At 48.3% G+C, this 22,276-nt stretch overlaps 1 protein-coding gene across 3 annotated transcripts; it reads left to right on the top strand.

Moving 5' to 3' along the window:
- Positions 1-140: 140 nt before the first annotated feature.
- On the top strand, positions 141-22,276 carry CYP26C1 (cytochrome P450 family 26 subfamily C member 1). Of its 3 annotated transcripts, none has more exons than XM_083505887.1 (7): positions 141-632; positions 4,983-5,255; positions 6,018-6,242; positions 7,083-7,358; positions 9,619-9,774; positions 12,824-13,387; positions 15,605-22,276. In XM_083505887.1, the coding sequence occupies exons 1-7, from the start codon at positions 525-527 to the stop codon at positions 16,001-16,003; spliced, it is 2,001 nt and encodes a 666-aa protein (XP_083362013.1). In that variant the 5' UTR covers positions 141-524; the 3' UTR covers positions 16,004-22,276. The 3 variants fall into 3 exon arrangements, with proteins under 3 accessions (XP_083362013.1, XP_083362014.1, XP_083362015.1); XM_083505888.1 differs by lacking the exon at positions 141-632 and adding an exon at positions 2,066-4,876; XM_083505889.1 differs by lacking the exon at positions 141-632 and adding an exon at positions 2,067-4,611.

The raw sequence follows: 22,276 nt of genomic DNA, 5'->3' as shown, positions 1-22,276 counted from the left end.
TTGGTGTGGCTTGTTTCATTTTTGTTTTCTAATGGGGGAATGCTGCGTCTCAGCCTCCTGGACCTTCTCTCATCGGGGTTTCGATCAAACGAATCTCTCCTTCTGACTTCGGCTCAGGCACAGTCGAGATCGTCCGCGCCCTCGGATCTTCCTGCCTGTCCAGGCGGCCTCTACGTTTGTGGGAGCAGCAGCCGCGATTTCAAGGAGTGTGCAACCGGGGAAGATTTTTCCCCCCTCCCAGCCAAGTCCACCAGCCTTGGAGATGCGACCGGAAAGTCAGGGCACCTCGGAGCATCTTGCTTATTTTCCCTCTCTCTTTTCTTCCCACTCTTTTCTTCCCACTCTTTTCTCATTAGAGGAGACAAGATTGAAGCTGCATTCAATCGTGCATTGTTTAGGGGGGAACTCTGGGGGTGTTGGGTTGTGCCTTTTTTTTTTTAAGGAAGGGATGGGGGCAGCTGCCGGGAGGATCAATCGGAGCCGAAGACAGAGAGCTGTCGCTTTGGGTTTGCTGGCCAAGACCGATGGCCCCCAAAGGGCATGGACGGGGCCAGCCTGGCCTCACCCTCGGAGGGTTTGATCTGCCCGGCGACAAGGCCTCTGCAGCCCACCTTTCCTCCAGAGGCAGCCGGGTAAGTTCTTTTGCTTCTTAGCGAGGGAGGGCTGCAGATCTGGCTAAAAAGGGGGCCGGTAGCTTGCTGCTGAAGTTCCAGCAATTTGGGGGCGGAATTGGGAATGAGAGGGTCAAATGGACAACGAAGCTATTCAGGGCAGATCAAAGGAAGTGCCTCTTCATGCCGCGCAAGGATGAGCTGTGGAACTCGCTTCCACAGGAGGCAGCGGAGACCTCTATGGCTTTAAAAGAGGACTAGACAAATTCTAAGTTGCCGGTGGCTACGAGCCATGATGGCTGTAGCAATGCTTCTCAGTACCAGTTGCTGGAAACCACAGGAGGGGAGAGAGGGGGTTCTCGTGCTCGAATACTGCTTGCTGGTTTCCCACGGGCATCTGGTTGGCCACTGTGAGAACAGGCTTTCGACCAGGCCCCTAATTGCTCTTATATGCTAAGGACGCGCCTGTAACAATCTTGGCTTTGCAAAGACTCAACGAGCCAACAGAGCAGCTCAGATCGACGGGAATTTGGCCTTCACAGTCTTGGGAGACGTGATGAGCGGCCCGCGCGCTTGCTTTGCGCCAAGCCGGGCACCTGGAATCATTTCCCGGTTCTTGACAAATGCAGCAAGGAAACTGGGGTGTGGGATAGATGGATGGAGAGCCAGAGTGTCCCCCTTGGCATTAAGTGAAACAGGGAAAGGTGTCCTTTGATCTTGACATCCTGCAAGAACTTTGAATGAAGGCGGAGAGCCGAGCTTTAGGCATCCGCAGGAGCTGGCAGGCGCTGCAGCGGGGAAAGAGACACCAGGCACTTACACACCTCGGGGGGAAAGTGGTGCAGCTTCACTTCTTCACCCCCCCCCCCGCCCCGCACGCTCCAGCACAAAGGACAGATGCTTCTGTGATCTGGATCTCTAAGAGGCAGCCCTATCTGGGAAGTAGAAAAGACGCCTTTTTTTAAAAAAAAGGACCAGTATTGAGAAAATCCTGTAGCATTTCCCGCTAATGTCACTCGTTAGCCATTCTTATGGGCACCACTGGGACTAGGAAGGTGATTTGAGATAGAGCCTCTTAGCGGGACAAAGCCGGGGTCTAAGTATTCTAAATAAATAAGTGCAAACAACTGGGGACGGAAGGGACAGAACTAAGCAAGTTCAGTGAGTACGGAACTGGGCTATTGGGAGAGAGGATGGGGTGTGCGGAATGGACCCGCGTGTTTCTGGTCCCGCTTGGATTGAACAGGAAAAGAGAAACCGACCGTGCCTTAGGGTTCAAAACTAGTCGTTCAGGTCTTTCAGCCTGAGGTTCTTGTCACCGTCTAAGATGGCCTTTCGCTCGTCGCTTGTGGCCTTCGGGTCTTCTCTCCGCAGGCCATGTCTTTGTGGTCTTTTCGTTGAGGGACTTAATAATAATAATAATAATAATAATAATAATAATAATAATAATAATAATACAAAAGCAAGTGCAATAAACCTCTACAATATGCATTAAAGGCGAGATACAATGTGTGTGTGGGGGGGGGGGAAGGGGAGTCACCAAGCTGCTTACATGAACTTATCAGCGTTCAATTCCCTTACCGCTACTGTTGCCACAAATGCAACCTTCGCCCACGCAAGAGCACGTGCGTCGTGTTATTTCCTAATTTTAAGTTCCAGCAAATTAGCTGGAAGGTGACTTCAAAACGCGGCTTGGAAAGCGGCGGCATTTACGTACTTCGCTAATCTCTCCAGTAGAGCTGTTCCCCTGCCCTTGCCGGTTCCTTGAAGGAATTTTGCCGGCTGCACCCGAGATAAATTTGCTGAGCAATTGCCGCCTTCGAAGCGAATCTCTGCAAAAGAGATGCGGCGCTTCGGCGTCATCCCACCCAGAACTTGGCTGCAAATGTTTAGGAAAGCGGCGCAAACCACAGACATTCTTCGCGCAGCGATTAGAGAACCTTGCGATCTTCATGGGTGCATATTATTAATATTTGCTAATAAGAATCACTAGCATTCGTTGTATTAGCGGTGCAGAGTTGGTAGTGGAAACGTCCCCCGGTCGAAAGCTGTGTGGATTGGGGCGGGTTGTGTAGTTATTAAGCCTTCCCCGGGACTCGCCCTACTCACTACCTCCAAGCTAAGGTAACTGGAAGTCCGGCCTGCGTAAATGGAGATGGGGCCGGAATCGACCAGCTACAATCCGCGGACTAAAGTGAGAGAAAAGAAGCACAGATTGCAGGTCAGCTCATGGGCGCCTCGCCCCATTGCTACCTGTGGGTGATATTTGGGAGTTAGCAAGCAAAGGCTTTCATCTCCCTGTCTTCGCCTCTCTCTTTAATATTGCTTGAAATGGCAGTCACGACAGGACCCAACTCCGTCGGACTGAAGTAGCTCTGCTTCTCCGTTGCCCACGGAGGGAACTTTTACACCCCACCAAAGTGGGCCCAGAGGGGTTGTTTCAGGGAGGGACGGGGAGAGACGCGTGACTTGCCGCCTGCGGCTTCCAATCCACAAAAGACCTAGCCATCCTCTTTGGGGCGGCAGAAGAAACCCAGTTGGTTTATTTTATGTACATCGCGCTTGTCCTCCAAGTAGCTGAGGGGTGATCCATAGAGGGGCCCCCTCCCCCAGCCTCCCCTCATTTAATCCTCCGAACAACCCTGCAATGTAGCTTTGGGAGAGAATGATTGGCCCAAGGCCACCTAGGGAGCGTCGAGCTGAGTGTTGCTGCCTGACCTTCTGTAAGCTAGATGTTGACAGACTTCAGGCTGGTGGAATCTGCTTAGAGTTTTTAAACCCGGAGCCAGGAAGCTAGAGGCAACCCCCCACAGCACCTTGGGACCCACTACTTCTGAAAGTGCAAATTCCTCCCACCAGGTAACAACCTTTGTAGCTTCGTGATAGAGCATCTGCTTTACAAGTCGCGGGTTCAATCCGGGTAGGCCTGGGACTTCTAGCGTTCTGGAGAGCGCCTGCCTGTCAGTGTAGACAATAATGACCTAGATATACCAGTGGCCTGGCTTGGTATAAGGCAGGTTCCCAGGTTGCTGATTTAGAAAGGGCTGACTGAAGTGAATTACCTGCTTTGCCTTTGTTACCAAGAAGTCTTATTACCCATAGATCTTTCTGCGCGCCCCTGCTCTGAATCACTATTACAGAGCTAACCTGTGGCGACCCTAAGCCCGCTTACCTGGGAGTAAGCCCCACTGAATTAAAGGGCGGGGGGGCTCATTTCTGAGTAGACCTGTCTAGGATTGCCTTAACCGTGCTCAGTAGGGGCGGGGGGTTTATTTCCAGGTCTCAGCTCTCCTGGCATAAAGTCCTGCGCCTTCTGCTTCCAATGAGACGCCTGGTTTTCCAAATCCAGGCGGGGCGGGCAGGGTCCCAGTGGGCTGCTCTTGGGTTACCTGCGAGGCGAGTCTCCCCCTCCCGAGACAGGAGAGGTCCGTCCCAGCAGCGCGTTCCTCCTCCTCCTCCCCCCCTTCATCGCGGACCCTCTCAGGCGCCAATCGCAGCGCTTTCGGCCCCCCGTTTTAAATATGCAGCGGAGACGTCAGCAGGCGCACCCCCCAGCGAAGGTGGCTGGCCAATATCTATATAAATCTGTGCAAGGCAGAGAATAGTTAAAAGGGGTGTGCGCGAAGGATGCTCCCAAAGAGTGAGAGAAGGAGCGTCCGAGCGCAGGCGGTTTTTGACAGCTCCGCAGAGAAGGGGAAGCGCGGAGGGGGATGAAGAAGAAGCCTGCCTCTTCAGAGTCCTCATCCCACGCGCGAGCAGCCTGGGCGGTCAAATCCTCTTTGGATGCCGAGGGGCTGACCGTCGAGGATGGGGCTCGTGGTGCTTGCAAGTGGGTCCGAGGGATCCCGATCCCAGGCACGCCGGTTCTGAGCAGAATGGCCCCCTCTCGCTCCCTGGCCGCAAAAGGAAACGACGGTGCGCTGTAGTTTCCCCGATCCTTTGAAAGTAGGTTGCGATTCTTTCAGACGCGCAGTGGAAACGGGAAGAGACCCCCTCCGAGGTGAGAGCAAAGTGGCTGCGCTGTTGGGTTTCCTTTTATGTTTTGTGGGGGACGGGGGGAGACGCACCAGGAGAGGTGTCTTGGAGGTCTCCTTGACACCTCCCTCCCGGTTTGAATCTCAGGTTTTGCGCGGGCGCACCCGCTTTGGATCGGAAGCTTTGCGCAAGATTCATTTGGGGACTTTAATGGACGGGTGACGAGGAAAAGCATCTTTGAATAAAAAGTGGCATTTTGGGGATGGGTTGGCTACTTTGCTTCCTGTATGGTGAGTAGAGCCCACCTCTATGGGAATCCTAATCCGGAGTAGGATGCCCTGGCATCTGGTAGCAGTTTTCCCCTCTCCAATATTCCCTTTCTCTCTCCCTCCCCAGCTGAAGCCACAGTCGGCCAGTGAATTCCGCCGGACGATGCTGCCCAGTCCGAGCACGAAGATGCTGCCGCCGGTGGCAACCTCTGAGGATGCGCTCTCCTGGCTGGAGGCTGCGCTGGCCACCTGCCTAGCGGTGGCCTTCCTGCTGGCGCTGGCGCGGCACCTGTGGGCGCTGCGTTGGAGCCTGAGCCGAGACCGCGCCAGCGCCCTGCCACTGCCCAAGGGCTCCATGGGTTGGCCCTTCTTCGGCGAGACGCTGCATTGGCTGGTCCAGGTGAGCACTGGGGCGACGGCGGGCGGGGCAGGGCGGGGCAGGTAAAGGACGAGCCTCCTGGGCTTAGCGCAGCCAGGGCCGCGGGCGGGGGCTCAGCCCAGAGGCACTCTGCACATGATCAGGGCGCCGAAAAAGAGTTCTAGCGAAGGTGTCCCGCTCAAGGGAAGGTCCTACCGCTAGTCGCCCATTTCTCAGGATGGGAAAACAAAAGCCCTCGAGCTGGAGGGGACGGGGGCTGGGCAAATCAGGGGTAGCTCAGTCGGTGGAGCATGAGACTCTTAAGCTCATGGTCGTGGGTTCCGACATTGCAGGGAATCTGACTACATGGCCTTTGTGGTCCCTTCCCTACAATTGCATGATTTTACGACGCATTTGCCCAGCTGTCAGTTCAGTGGGATTTATTCCCAAGCAGGTGCGCCTAAGGCTGTATCACTTTCAGAGGTGTTCCTCAATGCAGGGAGGAAAGCACTTTTGTGAGGCTCAGAGACACTCTTCACATGTCCCATGGTTGAAGTTTAGGAATCATAATAAACCGATTCCCCACTCTGAGCCCCCTCGGAGGCGATCTCGGGCCGATGGAGCTCTTTCTGGGGGACCAGGATATGTAAATTGACACAAAGAAGCAGCTGCGATGACTCCGCCCCGTGGGAAAAGCGCTCTTCACTACCTCAGAGACACCGTCGACTTTCTTCGCAAACTGTCCGCGAAGCTTGAGTCCAGGCCTGGGCCTCCATCCCTCTGTTTATCTGACTGGCTGTGCAGGGTTCCAGCTTCCACAGCTCCCGGCGGCAGAGATACGGCGCCGTGTTCAAGACGCACCTGCTGGGCAAGCCGGTGATCCGCGTGAGCGGCGCCGACAACGTGCGCAAGATCCTGCTGGGAGAGCACAGCCTGGTCAGCGCCCAGTGGCCGCTCAGCACCCAGATCCTGCTGGGCTCGCACACTCTCCTCAACGCCAGCGCCGAGGCGCACCGCCAGCGCAGGAAGGTAGGGGGCTGAGGGGCGCGTCGCTGGGGAGGGAAACCTTGGCCGCCGAGCCTGAAACCGAACCTAGGCGCCCTCTGGGAAAGAGAAGGTAGCTCGCTGGCATTCATCTCCCCCATACAGGTGTTGTTGAGCCCCCACTCCCCACTCAGCTTCAACCAGCACGGCCAATGGTGAGGAACCATGAGAGATGCGGTCCAGCAATATCTAGGGTGGGGAGCCCTATAGCTAAAAGCTGGCTGTCGAAGTTTGTGCTAGGCGCTGTCGCAGATTCCAGTAGCCACTCCACGCAAAGGTTTAGGACCCGCGCCTTACGCAATTCTCTTGGTTGCTGCTAGGACTATACCACTTAGGGCTACTGCTGGTGGCCGGGGTTGCACCCCCCCCTTCTTACATTCTCTCTCTCTCTCTCGAACACAGGCAACGTCTCCCAGCTTAGGAAAGTTTCCCCACCCCATAGCTCAGCATTCAAAAACGCGCAAAGTCCAGGGAAGAATCTCGGCGGTTCTGGTGTTTGTACCGACTGGCCCATTCAAGAGACCAGAATCGGGGAAAGAATTGGGGGACTGGTGAAGGGAAAAAAAATGGGTCTATGGCTTTGGGGCACGATGTCCCTAGCAGTGGCGTAGCGTGGGGGGTGCAGGGGGGCCGGCCGCACCGGGCGCAACAGATGGGGGTTAGGGTTAGGGGGCGCAAATCCACGGGTTAGGGGGCGCAAATTACTTGCCTTGCCCCGGGTGCTGACAACCCACGCTACGCCACTGGTCCCTAGTAGCGACCGCTCCCCCAATTAATTTTACATCGCCCACCGCGATTCCCTCCCTTCTCTTTTCGCCGCGTCAGATCCTGGTCAGAGTCTTCAGCCGCGCCGCCCTGGAGAGCTACCTGCCCCGCATCCAGAAGGTGGTGCGCTGGGAGCTGCGCGGCTGGTGCCAGCAGCCGGGCCCCGTCGCCGTCTATTCTTCCGCCAAGACCTTGACCTTCCGCATCGCCGCGCGGATCCTGCTGGGACTCAGCCTGGAGGAGAAGCAGTTCAAGGAGCTGGCTCGGACCTTTGAGCAGCTGGTGGAGAATCTCTTCTCCTTGCCGCTCAACATCCCCTTCAGCGGGCTGCGGAAGGTAGGGCTGCGTGCGCATGTGTGTGTGTCCCCATCTTCATCGCCATCCAAAGAACCAACTCCGACCATGATCACTTACCCCGATCCATTCTGAAGTCCCGCTAATGCCGTTGATGAGCGCAGAATCCTAGAACCCCTGGTCTAAAGTGTGTTTATGGCTGTATCCCTACCCTTTACATCGGATAGACCTTATTTATTACTATAGTTCACATCTTTCTAGGCCGCCTTTCAAGACTATGGGTGTCCCAAGGCGGCTTTCCTCAATAGCAAGTATTAAAGTGAGTGAAAGACCCCTTTCTGGCCTATTTGGGGGTCGGAGGTGGGGTGAGGTTCTGGCTTTGAGCTCTCGGGAGCTCCATCCTCTATTCAGACCAAGCAGCTGGAATAATTTTCTGCTGGAAAGGTATTCTGCACCTGCTCAGAGATGCACCTCTTGCGTATTTGTTTGTGTAGGCTATTTTAACCCCCCCTTTTCCCCCAAGCAGGACGCAATTAAGTTTTATAGCACAAATGAGACAGCAACCAACCTTTAAAGGCACAAAATCCCAATTAAAACAAAATAACTACCTGCCTATTCCAAAGCCTTTGAAAAGGAAGGTTGTTGGTTGTTTTTTTAATGGATTTAATATTCACCCGCGTTGCAATGTTCAGTTGCACATTGACTCTAATATAGAATGAACGATGCGAAATTCAGTTTGAAAGGTCTGAATTGCCCAAGGTGTCCAGCTTAAAGGGGACAAACTCCGGCATCTGTCGCATCGTGCTGGAACACTGATCGCAACGCTTAGGGGGCCACCACAAAAAAGGCTCTTTCTGCCTGACAAGCGGCAGAACCGCAAATTGGTTCTCATTCCCAGATCGGAAAGGTCAGGGGGGAGCGCTGCCTGGACCTGAGCAGACCTTGCATTTAGCCCCCAAACGATTCGGAACCCAGCGGAGCCCATAAAGAACAGGTGCCAGTTCTAACCTGAGCGACAGGCTACTAGGCAGGCTGAGGTCTTTACTGGTCCAGATTCAAAGCCTGGTCGAAGCCACCCGGTTCCTTGCAACCGAGCAGTTTCTGTGGCTTCTGCTCAAGACCTTTATTGGCTGTGAAGCGATTTTGGCGGCGCACGTGGACGCGGGTCGCGCAGTGCCGACCACCTCTCCTCTAAAACTAGGTTCCTTTGAATTCAATGCGTCTTGGTCTCTTTGAATTCACAGGGTCTTACTCCCAGGTAAACAGAGATTTATGGCTGCAGCCTAAGGACCCCGTTGAATTCAACAGGACTTACTTCTGAGTAGACCTGCAGCAAGTTTCACTGCTCATTGGGGCTTATTTATTGATTTCCCAGGTCCATAGGATCGCCTAAGGCTCTCTCATCACCCCCCACACCCGAGCGAGTTTCGTAGAAATCCATTGGGTTCTCCCGACAAATAAAGCAATAATCCAAAACAGCATTCTTTGAGTTGGAAGCAAATCCCATTTGAACTCTTTCCTTCGGAGTTAAGACGATCGCATTCGCATTGCACAAAAGGCAGGAACAAGTTGCGTCCTGCGGTGTAAAGGCGTCGTCAATGCAGAGTGCCTTTGTACGGTCACGGTGGCTGTCTGGTGGCGGAGGAAAAGGCATTGAGATGTCCTCGAATATCTTCCCCTTTCTCCTTTTTTTGCTTCCAGAAAGTCGTTCATGCCTGATCCATTTAAACACTGTCTCATCCGTGCTCCCATTGCACCGGCTGCGACGCCTTACGATTTAAGGCTTTAAACGATTCCCTTCCTGGTATAATTTAGGATTGTTCACATAAACACACGCAAGTCTAGCGCAAGTTTGGGCCAGGTGTGGTGCCATTCATTTGGGTTTTTCTTTAGCAACCAGTGGACTTTCAGGATCTCGGATTCCTCCACCCCCACCGCTGGAGTTCCCGGCTTCCTCTTATTGTTCACCTTTTCAAAATTTGGCAGCTCAGCGGCTGAAGGCTTTGTAGTCCTCGGGATTTCCCTTCTCACTGCACTGATTATGGGTTTCGTTGGGCGGGATTGACAGGAACTTTCCCCGTTTCAGCGAAGGAAGAGGATATATTAAGCGCCGCTTCTAATTATAATGAGCTCCTACCTGGAGAAGTACGGTAAAAGATTGCCTGAACGTTCCAAGCAATAAGCGACTTCTGACTTCTTCGGCCTCCAAAGGGGCTAGACCTGTGTGTGTGTGTGTGTGTGTGTGTGTCTGCGTCTGTGCCTTTCTCCTTAGCCATTGCTGTTTTTTCTCTGAACCCTTCAGGGAATAAAGGCCAGGAATCTGCTACACGAGTACATGGAGAAAGCCATCTCGGAGAAACTGAAGCAGAAGGATCCTGAGGCTCACAGCGACGCTCTGGATTTCATTATCAACAGTGCCAAGGAGCATGGCAAAGAATTTACCATGCAGGAGCTGAAGGTAACTTCCTTTAAGCCGCCTGGAGTGGCCACAGTTGTCCCCTAGCTCACACAACCAAACATGGTCCTTTCCAAAATGACCATGTAAAGAAGTAATAAAGGTGTAAGTGCCTCTGAGCATGTGCAAAGGTCATTTCTGTAGGTGCATCCCACACAGTCTACAAGCAAGACATTATCACAGGACTTCCAAGTACCTGATAAGACTCTCTTTCCAAGTTAGTTCCAACCATATTATAGAAATAATAACCACATATGATGAAATAATTATTCCCACTCTGTCTGGCATAATCTTTGCTCTGCATCTTTTCTGTGGTGTTCAGTTAACTCACATTGACTTTGAACCAGGCATGGATCAGGATCATGCCCATTTGTTAATTATGGTTGTATTATGCTTTTCCTTTGGGAAATTCGAAGTGGTTTCTTGGCAGTACACACAAAGCATCCGAAGTGGTTTCTTGGCAGTACACAAAAAGGAACTGTGGTTTTTCACCTTTCACAAAACTACAATTCCCAGCACCCTCGACAAATTACAGCCTCCAGGATTCTTTGTGAGGGAGAAATGGGTTGCTTAGCTCTAGCACTGTGACAGCATCCTGTTACCTCAAGCCGATGAGTGTCAGTACTGCACCCAGAAGTCATTGTGGTGACTGCGGTCCTCTCCCACTTGCCACAGGGACAGATGGGTTTCACTGGGTGGGATTGACAGAAGGAGAACTTTCCTAATTTCAGCTAAGGAAGAGGATATATTGAGTGCTGAATCTGGTGTCTGGAGATCTGATATGGCCTCCTGCACTTATCCTGAATAGAATCCAGGGCTTAGGGTTGCCATATTTCAAAAAGTAAAAACCAGGACACCCCAAGCTTTTTTGACGGCATTTTTGGCACAATTTAACCCCCATTGCCAGTTTTCCAGGACATTTGACTGATTTCCAAAAAATAATCCAGGACGCAATTTTCGGAGGCAAAATCCGGGACATGTCCTGGAAAATCAGGTGGGATGGCAGCCCTACAAGGCTGGGTGTGGAGATTTTTGCAGCAAATGGTTTGAAGTGGAGTTTATTTGATTGCTCTACACCAGATCTCTTTCTCCATGTATCATATTGAACTGAATTATTATAAATAGCAGCCTTGAGCAGAAGCTATTTTTTCTTGAAAATAGGGCCAATTCAGTACAGTCCCAAACACACTTTAGGGGAAGAGGTAAAAAAATCAGTTTCAAAGAAGTGAGACTTCTTTCTGGGCCTCTGATCACCCATCAGGAACCACATCAATAGAAGTAGTCTTTAAAGGACAGAATACAGTTGGGGATTGTGCTGTTTTTATTTTAATTTTAAGTCATTCTTGTTTTGACAATTGAAATCGATTGGAATGGTCAGAGTAAGTGTTTCCAGGATCCAAACGATAAACAGAACCACATGAGCTGGTTGATGGGATTCCATATGACATAAGCAGCTGTCTAAACTAGAATGGCCTCTTTCCAGACAATGAAGTATGTGCCATGCCATGCTGACTCCGCTGTAATAGGTGGTGACTTCACTGAAGTCAACGATTACCCATCTGCATGGCTATTTTGGCAAATTGGCTTTGCTAGGATTGTGTGTGAATTGGTCCATTCTGTAAACCAGAGATGGGGAACCTGCAGCTTCCAGATGTTGTTGGACTCCCATCTTCCCCAGCCAGTGTGTCCAGAGATGCTAGGACAGGCATCCCCAACATGTGGCCCTCTAGATGTTTTGGCCTACAACTCCCATGATCCCTAGTTAACAGGACCAGTGGTCAGGGATGATGGGAACTGTAGTCCAAAACATCTGGAGGGCCAAAGGTTGAGAATTCCTGTGATAGGAGGTGTCACCTAGCAACATCTGGAGGGCCACAAGTTCCCCACTTCTGTGAGTGCAAAAAGAGATTGATTGGAGCACACATAATTTTCATATTTTCTTTTCAGCATAAAGAGAAACTTTTCAACACTTTTCAACATTTGTTGCTTAAACCAGGCTCCCTCAAACTCAGCCCTCCAGATGTTTTTGGCCTACAACTCCCATGATCCCTAGCTAGCAGGACCAGTGGTCAAGGATGATGGGAATTGTAGTCTCAAAACATCTGGAGGGCTGAGTTTGAGGAAGGCTGACTTAAACAATGATATAAGAAAGATTGACATGGGGATCTGCTGCCCCTATGGATCCTGTCGCCTGAGGTGGTCAGCTCACCTGGCCTCATGGGTTGTCTGGCCCTGAACTCAAATTCCCATCAGCCTCAGCCAGGAGTCCAGTGGCCAGGGATTACAGTCATGGATGATGGGAGGTGTAGTACAACAGTATCCAGAGGGTCACAGGTTAGGCTCTGGATTTAATGGATGGAGAGGGGCTCTTGTTTCTGGCTTTAATAATCTTATGGAGGTAACGTGCATCCTTAGATGGTACCATCTTTAGATAGTAACATGCATCAATTCACTTTATTGCTGCTGCTCCCTCCTTCTGCTGAGTGGAGCCCCAAGCCTCTGCCCCAAGGTCCTAGGCCCAGCTGTACTACTGCTTGGATGTGTAACAAGTGTGGATTGCACAAGCCTGTAAGGAATGATTCACTGTTGCAATTGGTAGCCCAAGGCAGTTGGGATGAGGAGCCATTTTTTAATAAGTAATTTAGCCCCTTACTGTAGCTCTGATCATGGGTGTAACTAAGGGGGACAGCTATATCCTCAAATATTATTATTATTTATTATTTTATTATTTCTTAAAAAAACACACAACAACTTTGGCTGTCCCACCTCAACAAAAATCCTGGCTATACCCATGGCTTTCACCAAAACTATCACCTCAACAATTTCTTATGGATGCTCATGTTTTCCAGGCCAGGTTGGAATGAAAAAATGATGTGAGTTTTCTGGTTCCCCACAGCTTGAAAACTCTAACAATGTTATATTTGAATTCTAATCACAATGTGTGTGCCTGCCTGACTTTGACGCACAAGTGGACTCTGTTTTAAATGGCTTGTGGGTGTCATGCCAAAAAAAAAAGGGTATTTAATCTCTCTCCCAATGGCTTATCTTGCAGGAGTCTGCGATTGAATTGATCTTTGCTGCTTTCTTCACCACTGCCAGTGCTACTACTTCCATGATCCTCCTGTTGCTGAAACACCCCTTGGTCATAAAAAAGATTCAGCAGGAGCTGGTGTCCCATGATCTCACCGGGCAGTGCCATTGCCTCGCTGCAGGAGATTCTCTGAGAAACCATCAGTCTTGCCCAGAGACTCTGGTCATCCATGGAAAAGACAACAAAGACAGGGATTCCAATCTGCCTCTTCCTCCCAGGCTGGAAGGAGAACTAGACAGAGAGACAAAGAGGGAAGTCAGAGTCCCTAAGTTGGGTCCCATTGCTAGAGCAGCCCAAGGAACTGTCCATGAGACTACAAACTGCCCTTGCTCTGCAGCCAAACAAGAAGAAGCAAACCAAGTCCTTGGCGAGCTGGAAAGACATGAGCACTATTGTCAGTCTTACTTGACACTGGAGAAGATGAGCCGTCTGCGGTACTTGGATTGCGTCATCAAGGAAGTGCTGCGTTTGCTGCCCCCAGTGTCCGGAGGCTATAGGACAGCCTTACAAACCTTTGAACTGGATGTGAGTTGTGCGGCTTGCTGTGTGGGTTGCTTTTGTGGAAGTGCATGGAATTTGGGCTGGGTTGAGTTGGGTTTCACAAGGTTAGTCTGACCACTTCACAGGGGCCATGGCAGCTACCTTGGGAGCCATGGAGAACACCCTCCTTTCCCAGTGATGCTATGTGTTTATCCTACTTGGGGACAGAAGATGTTGCAAGAAACAACAGGGGCACTTGGGGTTCACAAGTTAGAAACCTCATGGCCCCTGGGGTTTGCTCTGGGAAAGTATGATTGATAGAGTGCAGAAACTAGAATTGGGGGGGGGGGCAGGGAAGCATGGGAGAGATACAATGAACAGGAGACCCCGGTAGTGGATAGGTAACTGGGATGGCTTGTGAGAATGAAAGCAGTTGTGAAGAAGGTCCTATTAAGTTTCAGTGAATAAACCATAGAACCGATTACTGAGACAGGTGCCTCAAGAGATAGACAGCTGGGGATTGGTAGGGTGCAATTGTTCAGGTTTCGGGTGGCGCTGTGGTCTAAAACACTGAGCCTCTTGGGCTTGCCAATCAGAAGGTCGGCGGTTCGAATCCCCATGATGGGGTTCAGCTCCCATTGCTTGGTCCTAGCTCCTGCCAACCTAGCAGTTCAAAAGCATGCCAAAAGTGCAAGCAGATAAATAGGTACCACTCTGGCAGGAAGGTAAACGGTGTTTCCCTGTGCTACTCTGGTTTTGGTGTTCCGTTGTGCCAGAAGCGGCTTAGTCATGCCGGCCACATGACCCAGAAAAACTGTCTGCGGACAAACGCCGGCTCCCTCGGCCTGTACAGTGAGATGAGCGCCGCAACCCCAGAGTCGTCTGTGACTGGACTTAACTGTCAGGGGTCCTTTACCTTTTACCAAAATGAATATGGCCACCCTGGATGTTCATTAGACCAATTAGCAGGATTGCTGCCATTACAAGTATTGCAATTGGAGCATCTATTGTGGAGACTAGTAGTTGGCAATGGAAGCTGTGCTTGGAGAATGTTTAAAGATTCATAAGCTGAAGGATTGCTGCAAGTGTGTTCCCCACAAAGTATTTGATTTAACATTAGGTTAAAAGGGACCTAACTCTCCATAGCTGCAACAAACTCCTCATAGTTTTAATTTTCTAGGTGATTTCACCTCAAGCTGTGGCTCACAGAACTACCAAACAGCTCTTTTAATCAGCTCAGATACCATTTCAAGTAAACTTGATTGAAGGCATGAAAGAGGAAATTGCTCCCTTTACAAAAAACCCCCCAAAACATTCATGCCAAAGCAATGACCTCTTGTGCAGGACATAGAGTACTAGTCTCATTTATATATTTAAATAAACTCCCAGAAAAGTGTGGGCTCTGGATCAAGCCTCATCTTGTTGTTGTTATAGCATCAAATAGAAGGTGCCGTCCCGTATGTATTTATTTAGCAAAATGTACATACGACTTGATTGTCACAAAACCTCAAAGCAATAAATAGCACAACATGCTTGTTAAGTTGCTTTTGGCTGCCTGCATATGTCCCGGTAGGAGAGAAAGTGTGATAATGTGCATCCGAAAGTTGTACACCCCTTGAAAATTAACATAGGCTGTTGACCCATCTAGTTGGGCTTCAAGCAAAGGTCTTCCCCAGCCCTGCTGCCTGAAATCACTTTTTAGTTATGCCTCACCGATAATGGGAGCTGTCACACTGCATAAGAATTAAATTATGTGCCAAATATTGTAAGCATTGCTGCAGAGTAGTCTTTAGGTGCTGTGTCAGCTAGATTTATTCTTGCCTGGCTCTTACACTGTTAGGATTAGCATGCTCTCAAGGTGTTGCAAGACCCACACCCTTCATCAAAGATAGAGGTCGATGTGGTGGGGGGAAATTAACAGGTTTTCTGTCAAATATTTGTTGCATACCCATTTCTATTCGACTGTTAAACGGGATTTTGAATACTTCAGTGTACATTCCCTGAAGTTGTAATTCACACATCACTGAAACCATGGTATTTCTGCACCGCCCATTATAGGTCTCTTAACATCTTAATAGGCTTGAGCTTCTGCTCAAGGGTAATGGTACGGGGGAGTTGAATTTGTGAGGTTTCCTCAAAGATGGGGGTCTGTCCTTGTGGATGCTCCAGTATAGAAGTCGCTTCCTTTCTCCTTCCCTTTGCAGGCTGCCCTCTGCAGGTTGCTGTCTCTGGTGCTGATTTTGTTCTGTCTCCCTCCTGCAGGGCTGCCAGATTCCCAAGGGCTGGAGTGTGATGTACAGTATTCGGGACACGCACGAGACCGCCAGCATCTATCAGAGTCCACCAGACATGTTTGACCCCGAGCGGTTTTGGGTGCCACAGGAGGAACGGGAAGAGCCCAAAGGAGCTGGCCCCGTCCGCTTTCACTATATCCCCTTTGGTGGGGGAGTCCGAAATTGCATAGGCAAAGAACTGGCCCAGATGGTCCTCAAGTTGCTTGCTATTGAACTGGTCAGCACAGCCCGCTGGGAGCTGGCCACAGCACACTTCCCTAAGATGCAAACGGTGCCTATTGTGCACCCGGTGGATGGCTTGCAGCTCTATTTCCATCCTCTGAAGCAGGGAAGAGAAAGCAGCGGAACCAGCAAGACAGAGACTTGAGAACCATAAACCTCACATGCAATTCCAGCTGAGGATTGTGGCAGAACATGTTTCCAGGACAAAACATCCGTCCTCTCCCAGTGTAGGTTTTTTTCAGCTGGTGCAAGCCCATTCCCTGTCTGTTGGTTGTGGGAGGTGAAAGGATGAAGTCCCTGCCTATAGTCCTTAATGGGCTGTGAGTTTCCTATTAGCATCCATTCAGAGACATGCATCTTTCTTAGTTGCACTTTTTGTTTTGTGTGTGTTTGTGTGATGCCACTTTGGGATCTGGTTAGAGAAATCACGGTCCAAAGTTAGATGTCTCAGAAGGAATCCTAGGAAACATTGTTGTCAGTTTTCTATAAGGAGAAGCAAATGATGTGTAGGTCAAGTAGGTCTTGTGTAGGTCAAGTAGAGGGTTTGTTACCTGAGAGTGTTCTGCATTGATAGTAGACCTAACCTGTTCCTGGAAAAGATTCTTCAGAGCTCCTTGCAGCTTAGGATAACAGCTCCTCTGTTATCACAATGTAGTGGTGGGTCTGTTTCTGATGGGAAGGAAAGTCAATCAACCACTTGCCTGCCAAATAGATCTGCTGTAAGTATATTGCAAGGCAGGCATGGGAACTGTCACATGAGTGGTGGTGGTTGTGCCTATCAGAGGGCAGGTGAAGGAGAAGATGGTATGTGGATACATATACAGGTCTACTCAGGTGGAGTTCAATGGCACTGACTCCCAGGTTAAGTGTGCCTGGGTTTGCAGCCTGATTTATCTGCCAGACTGCATTGCTATGGGCTGGTCTTAATTTCACACCATTTAAAAATGCAGACTAGTTATGGATTTGGGATGCTAGGCTGTTAGGAGAAATATGGGGAGGATTTCTTAGGTATGGTTTGCATCATGCATACATGTTTTTCGATTTCTTATTTCTTCATACTTCATAGCTGAATGTATGAGCCAACTCCATTGAAAACATTGAGGTGATATATAGATCCTATTTATGGCATTCTTACCTGTGATGGCTCCTTGGTAAATTCAAGTCATTAGGCAATGATCATGCACTTAATCAAGCTTCACTTGGTCATTGGTCTGCTCAAGATGCTCTCTAGAAGCTTATACCAAACTGCCAACAGGGTACAGTTCCCACAATGATGGCACTCTGCCCCCCCAAAACCCCCCAGATAAAATAGCAGTAGTTGGGTTTAAATTAGTTCCAACTCACAAAGCAACTGGTTTGTAGATTGTGGCTTATGAGTACATACCTTTAATTCTGTACCCCTGTTCATTATAGGCTAATGCTGCGTATTATATAAAATATCTTATTCCTGAGAGGTGTCCAATCTTTTGGCTCAAGAGTGCTTTTAGTGCTCCTCTCCAGCTGATTATGAAAGCACTTCATAGAAATGGGGGGAAAATGTGAGTGGGTTATGCTGTTGGTGTGAGCCAAGGAGGAGTGGATAGTGGAATTGTAGAAGCGGTATATGTGGTTAATTTCAACCTGTGGACAGCTCCCATGCAAATGTCCAAGTGTGTAGGATGCTGCTTTAGTGACATGGGTTGGACAAGATGTCTTGGTAGCTTACAATATTGCAATAGCATCTTCCGTTTCCGATGGAGATCTGCTTAAAGCTACTGCTAGGAATTGCCATCTCTAGAGGCCCATGGATTGTGGCATTTAGGATGATTTGAGAAGAAGAAAACCAGGCTGCTGGCTGTGAATTAGAAACTCAGAAAGAAGATTTTTTTTTAAAAAAAGGAAACATGCAGGCGATATGAATCCGTGATGTGCAGGGCTGCAATGGGCATTCCTATTACTTGTAGACAGCAAGAAATACTGTCTTGTTAGGGGCTTAGTTCTTGCTGTACACCTGTACACACTTCACATTTCAGGTGGGGGCTACTTGATTAAATGCTATTCCGTACAAAAACAAAGCAAAGCAAAAAACTGGCATGCCTGATAGAAAGCTAGCCTAGAACGCTTGTTTTTGACATGTCAATGTTCTGTGCACAGGACTTTTTTTGAATTAAGGAACTTTTCATCATGTGGGCTCCCCCTGCCAGCAGTCTGAAGTAGTGCATTCCAGGCACATGTTTGCCACCTCCTTGAGAACAAGGCCTTCCTTATAAGCAACACTTCAAAGGTGTCCTTGTAATTCTGTCTTCCCTTAGGATGTATACACCTCAAGTAGCCTAGATGCATCAGATGTTGTATAGTGGTGTTGTAGGTTCAACATTGTACTGTGGTGACCACCATGCTGCTACAGACTAGCAATAAACGTTTGAGGTAACTTTGCTGTAGAGAACATAGCCCCCAGGTGAAATTCTGTACAAGTTTTCACCAGGGACAAGATCTTTCAGGAATGAACAGTGTCAGAAAGATGTCCTGTCCAGTTTTGTTTATTAAAAATGTTTGTCATGACACACCGAGTAGTTGAGAGCTGGACTTGGAGCATTCCGATAAGAACTTCACCTGGTTTTTGAGCCAGAACACCCATTAACCCTGCCAAAACCATGCCTTAGGAAACACAAGAACACAAGAAGAGCCCACCAAAACAGGCCAATGGTTCATCTAGTCCAGCTTCCTGTTCCCAGAGCTGTCAACCAGATGTATTCCCTTCCCAGGGAAGACCTGAGAAATAATCTCTGTTAACAGTGGCTGACATTCACAAAAAATGATTCTTGTTGTATACTGACAAAGCAAGAGGATTTTAGTTTGAATCAAAAGCACTATGAGAAGGAAGATATGGCTGATCGGCTTCTAGCATAGCAATTATCACTGCAATCCTAACCATGTGTTCTCAGAAGTAAGTCCTATTGAATTAAATGGGTCTTATGCACAGGTTAGTTGGGGCTGGATTGCCCATCTATCATTGCAGCAATGACTAAGGCTGAAAAATTTGGTCTTCTAAAGACCATTGGTGTGATTTATTCTCAACAGAAAACAACATTTTAAATTATTCTGACAACTATTGAAATTAGTTCAGGTGTTCACAGGACAGTCTGTGTTAACAGCAGAAGGGCACATTCTCCCTTATGTGAAATATGAGGAAATGCAGCTTTTAAAATATTGAACCTGTTAGGTTGCATCAGGGGCACCAAGTCCCGCCCACACTCAATCTAACCTTTTTTTCTTTTCTGTATTGAGATCTGAACATCCTAGCCCATCCACCTACACTTTCTCTGTTGTTGGCAGCAAAGCTAAAGTTTGGATTGCCCCAAAGTGGAGCTCACCAAATTAAAGTTGTAGGACTAAGCTGGAGGCTTTCCTCCTTACGAAGAGACCATCTACCGAGTATATCAGAGATCTTGATAGCTCAGCATTACAACCTTCAAAATACAGAACAGCATGCCTATTAGTGTCCTATGGAAGAAGCCCTCAGTTTGCAATCTTAGACACCCTTACGTGGGAATAAGTCCCATTGAACTCAGTGGGACCTGGAAGTAAGCCAGGAGTGGGGCATCTCGCAACCTGAGGGCCACACTCCTTCATGGCGAATATTCTGGGGACCACATGCCAGTGCTGGGTGAGGCAAATGTAGACAGAACAGCAGACATGACCTTTAACTTTGTACAGTAGGCCACAGTCCTCCCTGCAAAAGCCATGGGTACAGTGGTATCTCGGGTTAAGTACTTAATTTGTTCTGGAGGTCCGTTCTTAACCTGAAACTGTTCTTAACCTGAAGCACCACTTTAGCTAATGGGGCCTCCTACTGCTGCCGCGCCGCCGCTGCACAATTTCTGTCATCCTGAATCAAAGTTCTTAACCTGAAGCACTATTTCTGGGTTAGTGGAGTGTGTAACCTGAAGCGTATGTAACCTGAAGCGTATGTAACCCAAGGTACCACTGTACTGGGGTATAATTTTGTTTAATGCACAGCTTGGACACCAATGGACGTATGGATGCCCATTTTAAAGTCATTTCAGTTCTAAGTAATGGCTACTGATACTCTTGTTCTTTTGTGCATGAAAGCATCTGTTCCAGATTTTTGTTTGGTTGGATGGCACCTTGTAAGCCTCCTTCCGGCAACTCCTGCAGCCAAGGTGCTGCCAAACATTTTGCTCTGCTTTCCTTTGGACCACATCAGTGAGGCTGAGAGGGGGGTCTTGCCATATTGGCAGCCCAGAACCTCCATATCCATGTGCTCCATTCTCTCTTGAGACAGACGAATGCCAACTATATACCACAAGTTACTCATATATAACAAAACAAGTTAGTACAGACATTACTGGTAATTAGTTCACCCTACTAGTTATATGCACACAACAGAGAGTTATTTCCAGGTAAGAAGCAGTTGTCAAAGTTAAAATATAGCCATTTTCTCCACCTGGTGGCATTTAAAACAAACTACAACAGAATGCATCTTTGAGTTCAGTTATTTCTAATCACTTTAAAGGGGTCTGTGACTGTATAATAACTGGTTGATTGTTTCTAATTGCTCTGTGGTTTGTACAGGAGAGGGTTTTTTTTAAGCAGTAAGATTAATAACAAGAGGAGTCAAAACAAACTTTCTTTGTGATCAATTTTACACCTCTTTGCTTCAGAGGATGGAGAGATGAATCATCCCATCGTTCCCACTCCTGCCAATTTTTACTGAATACCAGCTTTACACAACCTGGTGCTCTTGAGATATTTTGGACTACAACTTCTATTAGCTCCAGTCCAGTCCAGTCTCAGGTTGGGGAAGGATGCTTGAGATGATCACTATGTCTGAAATTAACTCCTGGTTTTAGTTATTATTCCTTCTCTTGCAGCTGAAACAAATTTGGGGAAAACATCGTCCTAACTCAGTTGTGTTTTACAAAATGTTAGGAATTTGTTTTCTGATAATTTGAATCCACTCACAGAGACAGGTGTGAATACTGTTAGGTTTAGGAGGAGGAGTTAAGGAGAAAAACAAAATTGGCAAATTGATACTGGAAAGTATTGCTTTAAAATTAATAAGCAAAGTCAAATGTCAAAGCCAAAAAGTAAACCTTAAATTTTGAAAAAGGCTGAACTTTGAGTCTGTAAAAAGTTTCATTTCTACCTCCTCCCTGCAGATTTATAAAAATTGCTACCTAGCCAGCTTCCAACACTCTTCAATTCACCATGTCATCAGGCGGACATGGCACTTTCCTCTGTGCAATTTTTAAAACTGCAAATGGATCCATTATTCTGCCCAGAGCCAGTTTTTAAGGCAATATATTCATGCTTCTGTTTTGTGGGCCCCAAATACTAGGTTTATTTATCTATCGAATTTATATACCGCCCTATACCCGGAGGTCTCAGGGCAGTTCACATAACAAGATCACAATATATAAAATCAAAATAAGAACAACAACCCAATAACACCTCCCAGCAAAAAGAGTCACATTTTAAAGGGGAATAGAATGTCAGTCAGGTCAACCAAAGGCTGGTTAAAAAGGAATGTTTTTGCCTGGCGCCTAAAGGTGTATAATGAAGACGCCAGGTGAACTTCCCTGGGGAGAGCATTCCACAGATGGGGAGCCACTGCAGAGAAGGCCCGTTCTCGTGTTGCCACCCTCCAGACCTCTCAAGGAGGAGGCACATGAAGGAGGGCCTTAGAAGATGATCTCAGGGTCTGGTTAGGTTCGTATGGAAAGAGGCGGTCCTTGAGGTATTGCAGTCCTGAGCAGTTTTAGGCTTTATGGGTCAAAACCAGCACTTTGAATAGGGCCCAGAAACTAATTGGTAGCCAGTACAGTCGGTTCTCATTATGGTGAGGTCTTGTTAGCAGTTATTATGTTTAAACAGAAGCACTATTGCTGCAACCCCTGTCTTAGGTAAAATTTGCCTAAAGTATTATCTTGGATACTGCCTGTGATGAATTGATAGTGTGTAGTTGTACCATAATATTCCAGTGTTATTGCCAGTAAATGGCTGTCTTAAAATGGAGTTAGCAGAAGTGAAAGTATCCTCTGCTTTGTTCTTATCACCAGTTAATCAATCATGAAATGAAACAAGCATTTAAACATACAGTTTTCTTTAAAATGTCATCTCTTAAATGAGGTTATCTTCTTCTGCTTCCTGCTATGATTGCCGCTGTTTTTACTTACACTGTAAAGACACTCAGAACAGAAATTCAGCAGATGGAGCATTACCTGTATAATCTTTAATGTTTCAGAAACCCGCACCTGCAGAATATTTGGTAGTCCTGCATTCGTTAATCCTGCTTCCTATCAGGGGCCTCTGGAGTCAAAATACCAGCCCTGATTTCATTTACATTCTGAAAGGAAGATGCCTGTTGGGTTCACTGGACTTTAACCCTGGCCTAAATAAACTTCATTCATATCTA

This window comes from Podarcis liolepis, assembly GCF_965112155.1.
Source record: "Podarcis liolepis genome assembly, chromosome: 5".
Lineage (NCBI taxonomy): Eukaryota > Metazoa > Chordata > Lepidosauria > Squamata > Lacertidae > Podarcis > Podarcis liolepis.
The sequence above is the reverse complement of the archived record's forward strand: the minus strand, read 5'-3'. Positions and strand labels throughout refer to the sequence as shown.

Excerpts from the sequence above, each read along its gene's own strand:
- CYP26C1 (XM_083505887.1), top strand. The coding sequence starts at position 525 with ATGGCCCCCAAAGGGCATGGACGGGGCCAGCCTGGCCTCACCCTCGGA. Across the intron at positions 6,243-7,082 it reads CGCACCGCCAGCGCAGGAAG|ATCCTGGTCAGAGTCTTCAG; the intron begins GTAGGGGGCTGA and ends TCGCCGCGTCAG. Across the intron at positions 13,388-15,604 it reads TACAAACCTTTGAACTGGAT|GGCTGCCAGATTCCCAAGGG; the intron begins GTGAGTTGTGCG and ends TCCCTCCTGCAG.